Source organism: Giraffa tippelskirchi, chromosome 7, assembly GCF_054371585.1.
Source record: "Giraffa tippelskirchi isolate mGirTip1 chromosome 7, T2T-mGirTip1v1.2.pri, whole genome shotgun sequence".
NCBI classification, from domain to species: domain Eukaryota; kingdom Metazoa; phylum Chordata; class Mammalia; order Artiodactyla; family Giraffidae; genus Giraffa; species Giraffa tippelskirchi.
In genome coordinates, this window is record NC_137281.1 from 49,968,763 (window position 1) to 49,988,015 (window position 19,253).

At 47.8% G+C, this 19,253-nt stretch overlaps 1 protein-coding gene across 16 annotated transcripts in view; it reads left to right on the forward strand.

Moving 5' to 3' along the window:
* MEAK7 (MTOR associated protein MEAK7) overlaps positions 1-19,253 on the forward strand; it is a 77,260-nt gene that overhangs the window by 41,628 nt on the left and 16,379 nt on the right. For 3 of the 16 annotated variants that reach the window (XM_081511501.1, XM_081511511.1, XM_081511505.1), the window contains exon 1: positions 17,743-17,812. The exons of 12 other annotated variants lie outside the window; for them this stretch is intronic. Coding sequence is in view for 1 of the 4 variants with exons in the window: in XM_081511500.1 (XP_081367626.1) it covers positions 17,144-17,187; positions 17,669-17,812 (188 nt within the window). In the remaining 3 variants the exon portion in view is untranslated. Of the gene's footprint in view, positions 1-16,632; positions 16,686-17,123; positions 17,188-17,668; positions 17,813-19,253 lie in introns of those variants that run through there. One more of the 16 variants, XM_081511500.1, reaches the window with a different exon arrangement.

Genomic DNA, 19,253 nt, shown 5'->3' on the forward strand with positions numbered 1-19,253 from the left:
AGCTCTGGGAGCCAGAAGTGTGAACTTCTGACTGTGGGGAGATCTGCTCACCAGGTCTTTCTCCTTGGCTTGCAGTCATCTGTCTACTGTCTCTCTCTCCTTTTTTCAGTTTTTATTTTATATTGAAGTATAGTTGATTTCCAATGTTGTTAGTTCCACGTGTACAGCAAAGGGAATTTAGTTATACATAAACAAAATGTCTATTCTTTTTCAGATTCTATTTCCCATTATAGGTTATTGCAGAGTATTGAGTAAAGCTCACTGTGCTATATAGTAGGTCCTTGTTTTTGTTTGTTTTTACGAACAGGAGAAAATCAAACTTTAAATAACATGTGCAGATAGGGTAGACCCATAAAAATTGAGTAACTCCCCCAAATGGCCAAAAACCTCACCTTTTAAATAATGTCTTCAGCTAAAGACAGAAGCGGGTGTTGGGGGTAGGAGTTTGGGACTTCAAAGCTGAGGAAGGTAATTCATGTGGAGATGGAACAGCAAGTGTTTGGTAAGCGTTTACTGGGCCATGCAGAGACAATAGGACACAGAGTGGACCCTTATCTGAGAGTTTCCCTCCCATTCCTAGCCTGTCTTCATTGCAGGTATCTGGTGATGGAGGCTCCCTTACAGGAATTTGTTGTTGTTTAGTTGCTAAGTTGTGTCCGATTGTTTTGCAACCCCATGGATTGTAGCCCACCAGGCTCCTCTGTCCAGGCAAGCATACTGGAGTGGGTTGCCATTTCCTTCTCCAGGGGATCTTCCTGACCCAAGGATTAAGCCTGTGTCTCCTGCATTGGCAGGCAGATGCTTTACCACTGAGCCACCTGGGAAGCCCAGGCAGTTAGAGGAAAGTCAAAATTTCTTCTGCCATCTTTTGTGGTGTGATTTTTTTTTTTTTTTAAGCTCAAAATAATCCACGTGTCAAAGGCATTTTGATGTGGCAAATTGTGTTCCTCTAAAGTCCCACCTTTGAAACTTTTAAGTTTCACAGTCCAGGAGCTGAATTGGTGGATTGTTGCATCTCATGCAAGAGTCTTAGTGCTGACAGCAGGTCAGTCCTGTTGAATTGATTGCAAGAAGGAGTACCATATTGTTTTGATTACTGTATCTTTGTAATATAACTTGAAATCAAAGTATGATGGTGATCTGACTTTCTCAAGGTTGCTTTTGGCTATTTGGGCTCTTCGTGGTGTGTGCGGGCTCAGTCGCTCAGTCGTGCCCCACTCTTTGCAACCCCATGGACTGTAGCCTGCCAAGTTTCTCTGTCCATGGAATTTTCCAGGCAAAAACACTGGAGTGGGTTGCAAATTGTATTTATTATTATTATTTTGGGCCACATTGCATGGCTTGTGGGATCTTAGTTCCTTGACCAAGGATTGAACCCAGACCACTGCAGTGAAAGCACCAAGTCCTAACCTATAGTAGGTCCTTCTTGATCATCTATTTTATGTATAGTACTGGGTATATGTTCATTGCAACCTCCTAGTTTATTTGCCTTCCTCACCTTTCTCCTTTGGTAAGTGTAAGTTTGTTTTCTATGTCTGTGAGTCAATTTCTGTTTGGTTTTTTAAAATATAATTTTGTTTATTGATTTATTTTTGGCTGTGCCGGGTCTTTGTTGCTGCATGGGCTTTTCTCCAGTTGCGGTGCACGGGCTTCTCTTGCTGTGGAGCAGGGGCTCTGGGTGCACAGGCTTCAGTAGTTGTGGCTCCCAGGTTCAATAGTCGTGGCACATGGGCTTAGTTGCTCCGTGGCATGTGGGATCTTCCCAGATCAGGGAACGAACCCGTGTCTCCCACAATAACAGGCAAATTCTTTACCACTGAGCCACCAGGGAAGCCCCCAATTTCTGTTTTTTAAGTAAGTTCATTTGTATTATTTTTTAGATTCCACAAACAAGTTATCACTTGGTATCATATGGTATTTGTCTTTCTGACTTTCTTCACTTAATAAGATAATCTCTGGGTCCATCCACATTGCTGCAAATGGCATTATTTCATTCTTTTTTATACTCTGTCTTTTCACATCATCCTCCTTTTATGCACATCTGTCTCTAATTTTTAAAATAAGGGTACCAGTCATATTGGATTAGGAGCCACCCTATGCCAGTCTGACCTCATCTGAACGAATTATGTCTGCAGTGACCCTACTTCCAAATAAGGTCATAGTCTGAAGTCCTGGGGTTAGGACCTGGATGGATCTTGAGGGAGACAGTTCTACAACAGACTGGATATAACGTTTGCTTCTCCAACTAGGATGCACACGAGTTCTTGGGGACCTTATGAGGATGCAGATTCTGACTGAGCAGGTCTGGGGCAAGGCCCAGGACTCAGCATTTCTAATCAGAGTCTGCGGAGTGAAGACCAGCTTATATTACGGAAATATTGTTAATGGCATTGTGGTTAGGTAAGAAAGTATCATTTTTTTACAGAGATGCAGACAGATTTAAGGCTAAAATGTTAGGATGACTATCATTTTCTTTCAAATACTCCCAAGAACAATAGGAAATAGGGCAAAATGTTGACAATTGTTAAATCTAGATGGTGAGTGTAAGAAGGTTTGTTAATCTGCTTTTCCTCATGTTAGAAATTTTTCTCTTTTTTGCAAGTGTGAATATTTTTTTGTTGTTATTTTGTTTTTTAAATTGAGATTGATTTATAATGTTATTAATTTCTGCTGTTCAGCAAAGTGATTCAGCTTTACATATATATACATTCTTTTAAAAATATTCTTTATCATTTTGGTTTATCATGTTGTTCAGTTGCTAAGTCACGTCCAACTCTTTGCAACCCCCATGGACTGTAGCACATTAGGCTTTTTTGTCATTATCTCCCGGAGTTTGCTCAGACTCATGTCCATTGAGTCGGTGATGCCATCCAACTGTCTCATCCTCTGTCACCCCCTTCTCTTCCTCTCAGTCTTTCCCAACATCAGGGTCTTTTCCAGTGAGTTAGCTCTTCACATCAGGTGGCTAAAGTATTGGAGCTTTGGCTTCATCATCAATTGTTCCAATGAATATTCAGGATTGATTTCCTTTAGGATTGACTGGTTTGATCTCCTTGCTGTCCAAGGGACTCTTAAAAGTCTTCTCCAGCACAGTTTAAAAGGTTTATCATAGGATATGGAATATAATTGCCTGTGCTCTACAGTAGGACCTTGTTGTTTATCCATCCTACGTATACTAGTTTGCATCTGCTAACCCCAACCTCTCACTCAGTCCCTCCCTCAACCCCTTTGCCCTTGGCAACCACAGTCTGTTCTCCATGTCCTTGAGTCTGAGATGGGTGGAAGGACAGGTGGATGCATGGGGGATGGGAGATGCCTGGGAGTCAGGCGCTGGAGTCCAGGGCTGGCTGCTGAGTTCTCTGCCTGGGAACTGCAGCTGTGTGTTAATATATACATTAGCACTTTGTTTCTCTCCCACTGTCACTTCCTTCAGCTTGCCTCCCACTGAGTTCTGAGAGGTGGGAATTCAGGAAGGGCCTGGGATTCTGGGATCCCCTGCTGGATTTACGTGCCCTGGGGGCTAGGGAAGATTCCTGTTTGAGCCAGAGTCTTTGCTTCTGTGTCCCCAGCCCTTAGGATAATGCCCGGTACACAACAGTCACTCAATAAATGCACTGATTGAACGGACAGTTGTACATTTACTCTGAAAGCCTGGTCTGCTCCAGAGGAGCCAGGCTCAGGGAGGTCAGGTGACCTGTTCTTTTGGCCAAGCTGGGTCTGAACTTCTAAGCCAGAGCTGTTCACAGGAAGGGGGCAAGCCCTGTACATGATTCTAATATAGTGGCGTATGTTCAAAGTGAAAAGAAACGGGCGACATTAATCTAAATGATCTGTTTTAAAATTTTTTTATTTCTTACATTTGACTGTAGTGGTCTTAGTTGTGTTATATAGGATCCAGTTCCCTGAGCATGGATTGAACACATGCCCCCTGCACTGGGAGTACGGAGTCTCAGCCCCTGGACCACTGGGCATGTCCCTTAATGATCTATTTTGTGTAACCCAACACAGCCAAGATAATATTTCAACTCGTCATCTCTACTTTATAATCGAGGAAAGATAGCACAAGGGGGACCTTTGTGGTATGGGAAGAGCTCTATATCTTGATTATGGTGGTGATTACACGAATCTACGTGTGTGATGAAAGGCATTATACACACATATGTCAGTTTCCTGGTTTTGATTCTGTACAGTAACTACATAAGATGTCCCCATATGAAACAGAGCAAAGGGTACCGGGACCTCTGGGTACTCTTTGCAGCTTCCCATGAACCTATACTGATTTCAAAATGAAGCTGAAAATTTGGAGCTATTTTAAAATTAAAATTTCCTTAACTTAAAAAATTTAAAAATATACACCCAAGACTCTGAACTCCAGTGTGAGTTCCACACTCACAGCCCATCTCGGTTGGGACCAGTTAAAAGGCTTGGTAGCCACACGTGGCCTGAGGCTGCATTGAATAGTGATCCTTCTCAGAGGGGTGTTCCTGGGGGCCTCTTCTGTCTCTCCCGCTTGCCGGTTTTCTGGTGGAAAAGTTACTTCTCTTCACCTTAGATAAGTTGCTGCCCTCCTCTGAGCCTCAGTTTTCCTTCTCTGCAAAGTGAGACTAATACTGGTACTTATGTTGCCCAGCTGTCGTGAGCGTTAAGTGAGAGCTGCATGTCGAGCACCCGGTTCAGGCCTGGCCCGTTGTTCGCTGGGAGCTGACATGTACTCGTAGTGTCATAGTCGAGAGCCCAAGCTGCAGCTTCATCTGCTTCCCCTAATGTTCTAACACCCTCCTGCCTGGCTGCCCGCTTCCCCTGGTGATGAATGTCTGAGCATCTCTTCTGGTTTTAACTGCCGGGGAGGAGGAAGGCCTGTGTCTCCATGCACCTTTGGCATTTAACTCCTGCTTGTTAGCAGATACCCTGAGACACCCTGTAGTGAGCTGGCTGCGGGCTTGTAGGCCAAACGTGCAGAGACCCCTGCAAAGCTTCTACGAAACTGAGGACTTCCTCTTTGAGCCCTGGGCTGAACCCGCAGCCGCGGGGGCGACTGCTTTTCACCTTATAAGGCAATCCCTGGAGGCACAGGTGAAGCTGGCTGCAGGGGCCTCGCCCAGCCCAGCCCCCACGATGCTCCCAGCGGAGCCTGTGCAACAGGGGATGTGACACCTTTTATGGTTTTCGAGAAGAAGAAAAAGACCAAAAGACGGAGCACCACAAAAGCAGAAACCCAAAGCTTTATTGTGATGAGAAGAGCTGGTTGACCTCCCAGACACTTATTGCAAAACCAGGATGTAACTAACCCCGAAGAGCAAGAGCGTGCCTGGCTCACAAAATACCACAAAGGAGGCTGCTGTGTGTGCCCGCGGGAGGCAAGGGTCGGCCATAGGAATCAACTGCAGAACTTAAGCCTTGGGGGATGGGGGCGGTGGGGGGTTGCGGTGGCAGTCATAGGATGGGGCTAAACCCCTGAGCCCCAGGGCTCATCCTTGGGGTCTTCCCTGCTGGCCAGCTTAGGTTTTCCCACACGGCCCTTGAACTCTGTTGTGTCTTCAAGGGACACCACCCTCTCAGCTTCCACTTCACCGCGGCATCTGGGGTGGGGGGCAGGAAGTTCTCTGAGAGGTGGGCTCTGACCCAAGGCCTGAAGGTGAGAGGATGGAGGAAGTGGGACCCTCGTTCTGGCAGTGGGAGGGCCCGTGTGAGCTGGGGAGTTGATGTGCTCCAGGCCTGAGGGCGGAAAGGTGGCTTGGCCCTGCTGTGGGGCCCACAGGGTCTGCCTTGGTTGGTGGGAAGTTGCTGGAGTGTTTTTTAAGTGTCTTAAGAGAGGTGTGATCTGGCTTAACTGGTGGAACCTCCCTGAGCTACAAGGAGGCTGGCCTGGATGGAGGGGGAGGCAACCAGCCCCCATCCTGGCCGCCTCCTGTGGGGCTGGGTGTGGGGGCTCATGGGGTGTGGGGGCACGTGCGTGATGCCAGGCTCTCCAGACCCCACGTCCCTGGCGCTGGTCCCCGGGCGTGGTGGCATGGTCTGCGCTCTCACCGTTCTCCCTGGCTGCCCTCTCCTGGATTTTTCCTCCTGTGATCCCCTTCAAGGACACCGATGCTGTTTAACTTGGATCATTGGTGGGACCGGAAGAAGCAAGAACCCCAAGTAATTGTCTTAGGGTCCAACCTTTGTAAACCCTGGGTTGTACGTCTCCAGTTTGTTCTCACACCATGTGACAGGCACCCCTGGCGCCCTACTTTTTACCCCACCCCCAGTCTCCTAACTGAACCAGGAGAGACAGGAAATGGTTTAAAAAAGTAAAGCCTTTGAGAGTTCCCTGGTGGCCTCGTGGTTAGAATTCTGGGCCTTCATTGCTGGGGCCTGGGTTCAATCCCTGGTTGGGGAACTGAGATTTTGCAAGCCACTCAGCGCAACCTACCCCACCCCCAAAAAGGAAATCTTTAAACACACAGACACATGATACAAGGAGCTTATTGTGGAAAAGGGGAGCAAGTGTACAGAGGATAAACTGGACAGGGCTGACCTTGGCCGCGTGATCAAGGTCAACGCCAGCAGTGAGGATTCTCGGGGACCGCATGGACCCTTGACACGCTGTCATGCGAAAGGTACTGTACCTCTGGGGTCTTCATCCCCCAAAATCCAACCCTAGTCTAACCATGAGAAAAAGCTCTGACGAATCCCGTTAGAGAGGCACCTTACCAAACACCTCTCCCCGTTATCAGTAACCAGGAAAGTCTGAGAAACTGTTACAGCCCAGAGATACCTAAAGAGATGTGATGATTGGCGATGGCACCCCACTCCAGTACTCTTGCCTGGAAAATCCCATGGATGGAGGAGCCTGGTAGGCTGCAGTCCATGGGGTCGCTAAGAGTCGGACACGACTGAGAGACTTCACTTTTCACTTTCATGCGTTGGAGAAGGAAATGGCAGCCCACTCTAGTGTTCTTGCCTGGAGAATCCCAGGGACAGGGGAGCCTGGTGGGCTGCCGTCTATGGGGTTGCACAGAGTCGGACACGACTGAAGTGACTTAGCAGCAGCAGCAGCAACGAGGGATCAGTATTGGTTCATCAGTGGTGATGGATGTTCTACACTAATGTAAGATGTTAGTCACAGGGGAAACTCAGTCTGGGACTGAGACATACACAGGAACTCTCAGTATCCTCCTCTCAACAAGCTTGTAAATCTAAAAACTGTTCTGAAATGTTCATTGTGAAAACTGACCTGAGCACATTGTTTTGTGGTGATCATGAGCGCCACCTAATGGGCACATGGCTACATTAGCTGTGCCTCGTTTGGGCTTGGGAAATGGAAGAGTCCTGCTTCTAGCCCCTCGGTGGTTCCATATTCTGTGGAAAGAGCAAGCATAGGGTTCCTCGTGGCAGCCAGCATCTGTTTGCACCTTGACCTTGGGATGGAGACTGAGCTGGTCCATCCTGTTATCACTGGTCCAAGCTAGCAGGTGCCATCACAAAGCCAGCTTTATTTCCTGCTGTCCCTCTTACCTGCTCAGTGTGATGGAGGCAGAGAGCCACTTTTCTGTCCTTGGATGAAAAGCCCAGACCTTCCCTGGGATTTTTTTTCTCTCCATTCTTAGGAAATTAGGTCCCAGGGTCACTTTAGATGGAAAGTGGTCCCAGTTCATTCATTAAAACTGTGTCGTACCTAGCTAACAGGCATGGAGCTGGATTTAACAGGAAATCTCTCTCCTCCCCTGGAGTGTACGCCCAGGATCTTAGGGGGAGGGTGGTTTTCTTCTTCTCTGCTCCGTTCTTCTCCTGCAGCTGCTGTTTCTGGCTAGGGTTGCCAGGTAAAACCAGGATGTCCAGTTAAATTTGTCTTTCAGATGAAGAACAAATCCTTTCTTTTTATTTAAGTATGTTCCAGGCAATATTGGCTTCCCTGGTGGCTCAGACAGTAAAGAATCTGCCTGCGATGCGAGAGACCCAGCTTTGATCCCTGGGTTGGGAAGATCCCCTGGAGAAGGGAGTGACAACCCATTCCAATATTTTTGCCTGGAGAATTCCATGGACAGAGGAGCCTGGTGGGTTATAGCCTGTGGGATCACAAAGAGTTGGACACGACTGAGTTGGACCCTTTCACTTTCAGGCAATATTTGGGATTATTCATACTAAAAAATATTCATTGTCTGAAATTCAAATTCTACAGGGTGTTTTGTATCTTTATTTGCTACATCTGGCGACTCTGTTCTGCCCTCTGCAGGCTTGTTGGGGGAGGGAGGAGAGGTGGTGACAGGCAGAAAGCTTTTATTTGACCGATGCGAGTTTATTGGTTTCCCATTGCTGCTGGAGCAAAGGACCACACATTTAGTGGCTTAAGACGTTCATTTATTCTGTTACAGTTCAGGAAGTCAGAAGTCTGAAACCAAGGTGTCTGCAGGGCTGTGTTCTCTCTGAAGATTCTCGAGGAGAATTCCTTCCCTGTCTTTTCCAGATTCTAGAAATCCTTCATCTTCAAACTAGTAGGCATAGCCTCTTCCAGTCCCTCCTTCCTACTAGTCCTCTCCCCCTCCCCACCTCTTCTATCATCACATCTCCTTGTCTGACTCTGACCCGCATGCTCTCTCTCACGAGGACCTGTGATGACATCGGGCCCACCTGCATAATCCAGGATGATCTCCCATCTCAAGATCCTTAACTTAATCAGGTCTGCAAAGTCCCCTTTGCCATGTCAGCTCGCATACCCACAGGTCCTGGGAATTAAGACATGAATGTCACTGGGGGCTGCTGATCAACCTCCTGGGGGGCAGGCTGGCTTCAGGCCATCTGGGTCTGGCCCGTGATTTGAGCTGACTTTTATCCCTTCTGTGCTTCCTTAGGGGGCCTCCTGGGCCACTGCAGCTCCCCTGACTGGGCAGTGTCTGTCCTGGGATTGGCGGCTCCCAGTCTGCCCTGGGCTGGCTGAGCCCCTGCAGCCTGTCATCGTGGGGCCCTGGGGAGAGTCATGTGATTCTAGGTGGCTGTGCCCAGTGTGTGTCCTTAGTCCTGTCCCAGATCCTGTACCTCTGATTGTCTGCTGGGTGGCAGGGTGGCAGGATCAGGCCCTGCCCTGCTGCCCCCACACCTCGGCTGTGGCATGTGCGATGTGGCCACTGGCTGGAGCTCTTGGAGGGGCACTGTGGCCCCCACCCCCAAGCCCTGAGGTCAGAGGCTGGCTCTCCGCCTGCCTCCTGAGGATGGACTCAGCCCTCCAACATGTCTCTCCTCAGATACCCCCTCAGCTCCGTGACCTTGACCCTCTGACACCTTCCTCCTTGAAGGCATTCACCCTCCCTTCTGTGGAGATGTGAGCTCATGGAGAGATAATAGAAGATGTCCAGGCAGCTGGAAGAGCTGTGCCCAGTGGGGCTGGCGGAGATGGGGACTGTGTGGTAGGTTCAGAGAACCACAGGCAAGCCCAGGGGTCAAGGGTCCTGCGCCTGCAGGCCAGCTTGCAGAGTGAAGAAGCTGCCTTTGCTGGGTCCGTGATGAGCTGAGGGCACCCCAGACCAGGGTCACAGAGGGGCCCTCTGGTTAAAGGGGCCTCTTCTGTCCATGCAGTTTATCACTGTTGTTTTTTTTTTAAATAATTTATTTGGCTTCACTGGGTCTTAGTTATGGCATTGCAGCATGCAGGATATATATATATATTTAAGTTGTGACAAGCAACATCTTTAGTTATGGATTGCAAACTCTTTAGTTGTGGCATGTGGGATCTAGTTCCCTGACCAGGGATCAATCCCGGGCCTCCTGCATTGGGAGCCAGGAGTCTTAGCCACTGGACGACTAGGGAAGTCCCAGCATATCACAGTTGATGTTAGCCGTGGTCACTGCCTGCAGTGGCCTGGTCAGTCTCTTCATCCATACAGTTCATTCCTGTCCTGTCCTCTTTGGAAGGAGGCTACTGCGTGCAGCCCAGGCCTAAGGAGAGGGAGCCATGGTCCACCTCCTCCCGTTGGGAGCAGCTCCACAAATTACTAGGGTTCTTTGAAAGGGAGATTTGTCTTCTCTTGCACGTTTATTTCATCCATCACGTGTATATGAACATGTTTTATGAGCTTTGCCTTCCAGAAGCAACAGCTATATGAATGGAGAAAGCCTCAGGCTACGTTTGACAGAGATTCACACAAATTTCATTACATAGTACAGTCCAGAAATGGAAAAACCATTTATACTTTAGTTGCTTTGAGATTTATTCTAAAAGCTTTTAGATTGTTCTGCAGTTGAGACTTTTTAACCACAAAAAGTCCAAATGGTCGTGTAGAACGATGGCACTGAAGTAGCCTATGGCCTGTTTCTTAGTCTTCTCCATCACCGTGTTTCTGATGCTTATTTCAAATCTGTTCTTTCAACCTGGGAATATATACCACAGGAGGGGCTGGAAACCTAAACTGTGCCATAAGTGAGCTTGGAAAGTTCTGGGTATTCCCAAACTTACTATTGAGATGTTAGAGCAAAATCTGTAACTGGGCATTCTCCAAATAAACACAGTTTTCTTGTTTAAAAAAATTATTTTTTATTGAAATATAGATGATTTACAAATATCATATTAGTTTTAAGTTATAGCCCAGTGATTGAGTTATTTGTATATTTGTGTATGCATGTGCTCAGTCGTGTCCAACTCTGCCACCCCATGGACTATAGCCCACCAGGCTCCTTCTGTTTATGGAATTCTCCAGGCAAGAATACTGGAGTGGGTTGCCATGCCCTCCTCCAGGGGATCTTCCCAACTCAGGGGTCAAACCTGTGTCTCTTGCTTTGGCATGTGGATTCTTTACCAGTAGCGCCACCTGGGGAGATATATATAGCTGGGAAACCATATATATGTATACATATACACATGCACATATACATATATGTATATATGGGCTTCCATGGTGGCTCAGACAGTAAAGAATCTGCCTGCAATGCAGGGGATCTGGGTTTGATCACTGGGTCAGGAAGATCCCCTGGAAAAAGGAATGGCTACCCTTGTCAGTACTCTTGGGGCTTCCCTGGTGGCCCAGATGGTAAAAGAATCTGCCTATAATGCAGGAGACCTGCGTTTGATCTCTGGATCAGAAATACGTCCTGGAGAAGGGAATGGCTAACCACTCCAATATTTTTGCCTGGAGAAGTCCATGATGTTGCAAAGAGTCAGACACAACTGAGCGACTAACATTTTCACTTTTTTCAGTTTCATAATCTTTTATCATATTCTTTTTCTTTTTAAAAGATACTGATTTATTTGGCTGAGCTGGGTCTTAGTCATGGTACACGGGATCTTTAGTTGTGGCCTGGGACCTCTTAGTTACAGTATGTGGTATCTAGTTCTCTGACCAGGGGTCGAACCTAGGTCCCCTGCATTGGGAGTGTGGAGTCTTAGCCACTAGACCATCAGGGAAGTCCTCAGATTCTTTTTCATGATAGGTTATTACAAGATACTGAATATAGTTCCCTGTATTATATAGTAGATCTTTGTTGTTTATCTGTTTTATTTATAGTTGTGTGTATCTGTTAATCCCATGTTCTCCCATTTCCCTGCTGGTAACTGTAAATTTGTTTTCTATTTATGGTTTCTATTTATGAGTCTGTTTTTTAAATGTTTGTATTATTTTTTAGATTCCACATATAAGTGATAGCATATAATATTTGTCTTTGGCTTACTTCACTTAGTATGATAACCTCTAGGTCCATCTATGTTGCTGCAAATGGTATTATTTCATTCTTTTTTTATGGCTGAGTAATATTCCATTGTATGTATGTACACTTTTTTTTTGCATTCTTGTATTATTTCTTAAAATTTTATTTATTTTTTAATTGAAGGATAATTGCTTTACAGAATTTTGTTGTTTTCTGTCAAGCCTCAATATGAATCAGCCATACGTATATATATATCCCCTCCCTTTAAACCTCCCTCCCATCTCCCTGCCTATCCCACCCCTCTGGGTTGATACATCCATCTAGTATCATAATGATACTAGACATTACCCATTCATCTGTCGATGGACATTTAGGTTGCTTCCATGTCCTGCCTGTTGTCAACAGTGCTTCAGTGAACATTGAGGTACATGTATCTTTTTGAATTATGATCTCCTCTGGATAAATACCCAGGAGTGGGATTGCTGGGTCATATGGTAACTCTATTTTCAGTTTTTAAAGGAACCTCTGAACTGGTTTCCATAGTGGCTGCACCGATTTACATTCCCACCAACAGCTGTGCAAAAGCTTATGAGCTTAATTAGGTCCCATTTGTTTATCTTTGCTTTTATTTCTTTTGCTTTAGGACTGAACTAAGAAAATATTGGTACATTTATATCAGAGAATGTTTTGCCTGTGCTCTCTTCGAGGAGTTTCAGGGTGTCATGTTTTATATTTCAGTCTTTAAGCCATGTTGAAGTTATTTTTGTGTATGGTGTGAAGGAGTGTACTAACTGTACTGATTTCCACGCATCTGTCTAGCTTTCCCAGCACTGCTGAAGCAACTGTCTTTCCCATTGTATATTCTTGCCTCTTTTGTCAAAGATGAATTGACCATAGGTGTGTGGGTTTATTTCTGGGCTCTTTATTCTGTTCCATTGGTCCACTTGCCTGTTTTTGTGCCAACAGCACGTTGTATTGTTTGTTTATTCAGGCTGCACTGGGTCTTCATTGTGCTGTGTGGGCACTTCGTTGCAGATGTGAGCTTTCTCTAGTTGCGGAGAGCGGGTTTAGTTGCTCTGCAGCATGTAGGATTTTAGTTCCCTGACCAGGGATTGAACCTGCCTTCCCCGCATTGCAAGGTGGATTCCCTGGGCCACCAGGGAAGTCCCAGTACCATGTTGTTTTGATTCCTGTAGCTTTGTAGTGTTGTCTGCAGTCCGGGAGAGTTATACCTCCTGCTGGGTTCTTTCTCCTCAGGGTTGCTTTGGCATTTCTGGTTCTTTTGTAGTTTCATGTCAATTTTAGGATTATTCTAAAATGTGAAAAAATGTCATGGGTAATTTGATGGAGATCATATTAAATCTGTAGACTGCTTTGTGTAGTATGCCATTTTAACAATGTTAAATTCTTCCAATTCAAGAGCATGGCATATCTTTCCATTTCTTTGAATCATCTTCAACTTCCTTTATCAATGTGTTACATTTCTCAGTGTATAGGTCTCTCAACTCACTGTTTAGATTTTTTCCTAGGTGTTTTATTACCTTTTAGTGTAATTTTAAACAGGATTGGTAAACCAAGTTTTTAATTGTATTTATTAATTTTTGGCGGTGCTGGTGCTGGGTCTCTGTTGCTATGCGGGCTTTTCTCTAGTTGCCCTATGAGCGGGGGCTACTCTCCAGTTGCAGTGTGTAGGCTTCTCATTGTGGTGGCTTCTCTTGTTGCAGAGTATGGGCTCTAGGGCGTGTGGGCTCAGTAGTTGCAGCTCCTGGGCTCTAGAGCAGAAGGTTCAGTAGTTGTGACACAGGAGCTTAGTTGTTCTGCAGCATGTGGGATCTTCCCAGACCAAAGATTGAACCTGTGACTCCTGGATTGGGAGGCAGATTCTTTACCACTGAGCCGCCAGTTTTTAAAAGGAAATGTAACAAACCCAGGTTTTAAAGGAAATACAACAGAAATGCACAATTTTAGGACCTCCCTGGTGGTCCAGTGGTTAAGACTCTGTACTCCCAATAGAGGGAGCAGAAATTTAATCCTTGGTTGTTGAACTAAGATCCCACATGCTGCATGTTATAGCCCCTCCCCGCAAAAAGTACAATTTGAAGCTTATATAACTATCAATTTTAAAATACATAGATAAAAAATATAAATATTAAAATATGACAGTAACTGCAGTCTGGCCACTGTCTACTTTTATACAGCCAGTGAGCAAAGAATGATTTTCTTGCTTTAAACAGTTGGAAACAAAATCAGAGGAATAATATTTTCTGACATGTGAAAATTATGTGAAATTCACATTTCAGTGTCCTTAAAGTCAGAGAGGAACACAGCTACGTCCAGCTGTTTTTCTATTGCCTGTGGCTATTTTGGTGTCAACAGCAGCTTTGAGTAGCTGTGACAGAGATGGTATGGCTTGAAAAATCAATAATATTTACTATCTAGCCCTTTAGAGAAAAAGTCTGCCAATCTCTGGTTTAGTGCATAGCCCAGTAAAAGGCTTTTTCAGGGAAGCAAATGATATCACTTGATGATGCTTAGAATTGCTGGTGCTTGGTGATGAAAATCAGACTGATTTTTAGTTGGTTTTATTGTTGTGATCTCTACAACTGGGGCGCCCCCACTGCCCCCCACCCCCAGTGCTTGCACCTGGGACCACCATGGCCCTCTGCCCTCGTTGTGCTACAGTAAATTGCCTTTTGGCATAGAATGCAGCCACCCTGGATATTCCTGAAACTACAGTCATGAGTTTTGTGGTCATAAGTTCAGCAGATCTAATCCTCCCACTCCACTGGCTGCAGATGGCAGAAACCTGAGTGAGCAGAGATGGAGAGCTGGGGTTACTGCCTCATGTCCCCTTCTGCAGGAGGCTGGGGGCTGCTGGGCTTCAGGACACTTTGCTCTCATGGGACAGCCTCTGTGCTCAGACTCATCTCTCCATGAGGGACCAGGCGTCGCCAGCTGGCAGCAACCAAGCAGCCCCCAGGCAGCAAGCAGGAAGGGGTTCTGGCCAGGAAGCACCTGATGGGCAGGAAGATGGGGATGAGGATGGACAGAAAGAGCTTGGAAGACAGTAGACCCTTGATGGAGAAGAGGAAAATGCCCAGATGGCCTTGAGGTTTTTTTTTTTGCTTTTTTTTAAAAATTGAAGTACAGTTGATTTATATGCAATGTGTTAGTTTCAAGCATACAGCAAAGTGATTCAGTTATATATATATGTATATGTGTATATACATATATATATATATTATTTTTCAGATTTTTTCCCTTATAGGTTATTACAACATATTGAGTATAGTTCCCTGAGATATACAGTAGGTTCTTGTTGGTTATCTATTTTATATATAGTAATATGTATCTGTTCATCCCAAACCCCTCTAATTTATCCCTTCCCCCTTTCCCCTTTGATAACTATGTTTTCTATGTCTGTGGGTCTATTTATGTTTTATAAATAAGTTCATTTGTATCATTTTGTTTAGATTCCACATATAAGTAATATCATATTTGTCTTTGACTTACTTAGTCTGATAATCTCTAGGTCTGTTCTTGTGCTACAAATGGCATTATTTCATTCTTTTTTTAATGGCTGAGTAATATCCCATTTGTGTACATGTACCACGTCTTCTTTAATCCATTCCTCTGTCGATGGACACTTAGGTTGTTTCTGTGTCTTGGCTATTGTGAACAGTGCTGCTGTGAACATTGGGATGCATGTGTCTTTTCAAATGATAGTTTTCTCCAGATATATGCCCAGGAGTGGCATTGCTGGATCGTACAGCAACTCTGTTTAGAGTTTTTTAAGGAGCCTCCATACTGTTCTCTAGCTCTGAGCTCTTTGTAAGCCTGGAAGTCTCTGTGTATCTTATCATAGCCCATCTGTTTTCCCACCATAGCCTCTCACTGTCCAGGTCTTTCTCCCCTTTATCTCCCCCAGCCTCTCCTCCACAACCACACTCCCCCCTCACGACTATCCCCTCCCCTCAACTTAATCCTCCTCCTCCCCACTCATTCAGCGGGTGGAACTGAGTGATAACGGACCAGGCTGAGGGTGCGGACTGTAATGCTCACTGCCGTGTCACCATGCCTGGCCTGCCGTAGGTGATCAGTACTGTCTGGGCACCTGCGACCAGCAGGGCTCAGCCCCACAGGTCCATGAGCACCAAGGTCAGCCCTGCAGTCTGACAGATCAGGCCTGTTCACAGTGCACTGGGAATCCCGGACAGCTGAAACTGACAAAGGCAAAGAGAATTTTCATAGGATATTGTAGAAAGGTGGAGTTTGGGTGAAACTTTAAAAAAGCAGTGTTTCAACAGGCTTAGGGCCAAATAGGGCCAGGTGGGATGGGGCCAGCATCCGGTCTGGGCTGCAGTGTGGACCCGGCTCCTGTTCTCATGGGAACCACGGAGTTAGGAGGGCTGTGGACCATCATGGTCAGAAACCACTTATCTGGATCTTCACTTCGGTTGGAAATCCAGGCTGCTCCTGTGTCAAAGTTAAAATTCCCAGGGGGTGGGGGGGGGGGGGCAGAAAGTTTCATTCTGAATGGTAGAATTGCAAACAGCAAAGTTTCTGCTCATCTATAAGTTTAGAGTTGAAAGTTTCTTTTTGAGTAAAACAGTCACAACACAAGAAAGGGGGTTGTTATGACGCTTTACAGCGGCAGCTGTGTTTCCTTGAGAAGTGCGGTTCCTTGTGAACTTGAGGACAGCGAAACCCAGCAGCTGGTTTTATCTGTGTCTGTTACCCTGCCTGATCCTGTGATGCCACCTCTGTCTTGGGGGCAGGATAAGGACTTCTGTGATTGTTCTAATGGCTCTGGCTGGAGGAGGGAAGGATGCTGTTATTGGGGTCTGGCCCAAACCAGGGGGCTCTGGGGACGCAAAGGGAAGTGGGTGGATGCAGGCCAAATCTTGGAGGTAAAACAGATTCAGGAAGTAATGGAACATGGGGAGAGAAGCAGCAGGAGGGGCCTGGGGTGGTTTCAGGTCTCTGAAGGTGGTGGCCAGCCCTCAGGAGGGAGGAGTTTGGTTTGGGTTTGGCTGGGCCAAGTTTGAGGTGCAGCCTTGTAGATGTACGGGGTAAGGGTGCAGGCTAGACTATCAGCTGGACGTGCAGGCTTGGGGGTCTGCAGCGCAGACAGGTGGGAAGTGAAGTCACCAGGAAGGCAGTCAGTGGAAGGAAGTGACCTCACGGAGGATGTGTGGAGTATAAATTATTGGGTGGGGGTGGGGGAGGAGAATCGCCAGGGCTGGTGACCTAAATCCCCAGGAAGGAGAGTTTTTATAAGGCAGGAATGCTGTGAACTTCTGCACGTAAGGACTGGAAGTGCCCTGTAGATTTAGTGATAGGGCCCCTGGGGCCGGGTTTCAGTGGTTTGGGGAATGAATGGAAGGTTAATAAATCTGGACAGCAGTCCTTAGACATTATGGAGTGAAGCTGGGGTGTAGGGCATGGGGGTGGGCTAGGGTGGGAAAAGCTGGAGAAGGCCTGAGGGTCAAGGAGAGTTAATTTATCAGGACTGGACAGACTTAAGCACATGAAAATGCTCCTGGAAAGGACTGGTAGAGAACGCATGCCGAAGTGAGGACTCCCAGGAAGGGGTAGGGTCTGGGCTGTGGGGGAGCAGACGTGGGGGGGACGGGGAGGCGGGAGCCCAGGCTCGGGGATGGGAGGCTGCTCCCAGGTTAGTTAGTGGGAGCGGAGGGGTACCAGAGTGGGTGGAGGGTCCCATTGCTGGGTGACCTGCCTCTCACTGGGTCTCCCAGGGGCCCCCTCTCGTCTCTCCCAGCTCCGCCCTCATCCCAGCCACACCCCCGCGGTTTCTTCCCTCCAACTCAGAAAACCCCGCCCCCCCCACGTGCTCCTCCCCGGCTCCTCCCCCCAGCCCTCAGCCACTCTCTTCCCGAGTCCCGCCTCCAGCTCACTTCCCAGCTCCTCCCCCGGCGCGGCACCTCGGGAGTCCCACCTCCTTTCTTCCTGCAGCTGGGCCTGCCCACTGCCCCGCCCTCGCCTCGCCTGTGCATATCCATTGGCTGGATTTTTATCACGTTCCGCCCCCTAGACTTTCACTCCTGCGACTGGGACAGAGAGCTGTCTGTCAGCGCCGTCGCCTGGCAACGGAATTGGGCCGCTCCCGAGGAAAATCTGTGGACTGCAACCGGAAAGGCAGATCCGGTGGGCTCTGGGGAGGAGGGCCAGGACCTCGGTAAGCGGAGCGGTGGACTTGAGGCTGGGGGTAGGGGAAGGTCATCTGCTTGGGGGCCCAGAGGGAGCAGCCTGGCCAGCGAAGCGGTGAGGATGATGACCTTCGTCCCAGGAGCAGTTAGTGCTAGGATGGACCTGGGCCTTGACCCTTCCTGGCGGCCAGTGCCTCTGCCTTGGGGTGGAGTGGGGAGTGATGGGGGGACAGCTGCGAGGGAGGGTCTCCCTGCTAGGTCATTTGGAGTACAGAATCACTCCTCTCCTACTTTTCACGTCGTTGAGGTTAGAGGGTTCCAGGCAGATGCTTGCCGGAAGGTCTACAGGGTAGAGGCCAGCTGTCAGGAGGGAGAGCGAGAAAGAGCTGTGCAGACTCAGGAAGAACTGCGGAGCATCTGCCGGAGGAGGCGAGGCAGGGGGTTGTGGTGGAGTGTGTGCTGGGTTGGGCACAACCTACTTGCTTTGTCCCAGAAGAGTGGAGCTGACAGGTAAATTCAGGGCAGAGGGGAGAGGAGGAGAAAGTGCCCCTTGCAGATCAGTCACCATGGCCCCCTGGAGGGAGGGAGGCCAGCATGGGGCAGGAGCGGGACAGGTCACCTTCTGGCCAGCAGGGACTCTGCGCAGCCGGCGGCTGGCCCAGGCTCAAGCTGACCCCTCCCAAAGGGCTGCTGGTTCTGGGATGTAAACAAAGCTTGATGCAAATGAGGTGGTTGGAGTCTTCCCTGAAAGGGCATACTGAGGGCCAGGTGACTGCTCCCGGGACCGTGCTCCCTTGGAGGAGGTGGGGAGTCCAGGGTGTCTCCTGAGGACGGGAACCTTCAGAGAGACTCTGAAAAAGAGTCGTCTGAGCCATCCTCGGATGCCAGCCAGTTTACTGTGGCCCATTCTGCAGGAAAAATAGCTCCTGGCTCCTTCCCCAGCACTGAGGGGTTTGTTTCTTCCAAGCTGGGCTGTTCCCCTTGTTGCAAGGCAGATGCATAGATCTGAGTTCAAGGTCTCAGATCTTGTTGCTTTGGGCTCACATGTCTCCTCTGGCCTCCAGAAAGCTGAGTTAAATGCCCTATGTTACCTCATTTAATCCTTCCCCCACTCGTTACCGGACTGGAGGCACTTTCCCTGTTTTACTAGGGTTGGAAATGGCTTAGTAACTTGCCCACAGTCACACCAACCAATGTCAGAACTCAAACTCAGTTCTATGGATCTTTGCACCCCCCGTCCAGAGAGGCAAGCACTGTGGAGATCAGCGCACTCCAGTGCCGACCATCTGCTCTGCCCCTCAGCTCCACCAGTTTCTCATCCCCAGCCCTCCTGACATTTGGGGCGGGGTACTCTTTGTTGGGACTGTCCTGTGCCTGGTAAGGTATTTAGTAGGACCGCTGGTTTCTAACCACTAGGTGGCAGAAGTGGCTAGAACCACAACCTCCCTGGCTGTGACAAGCAGACATCAT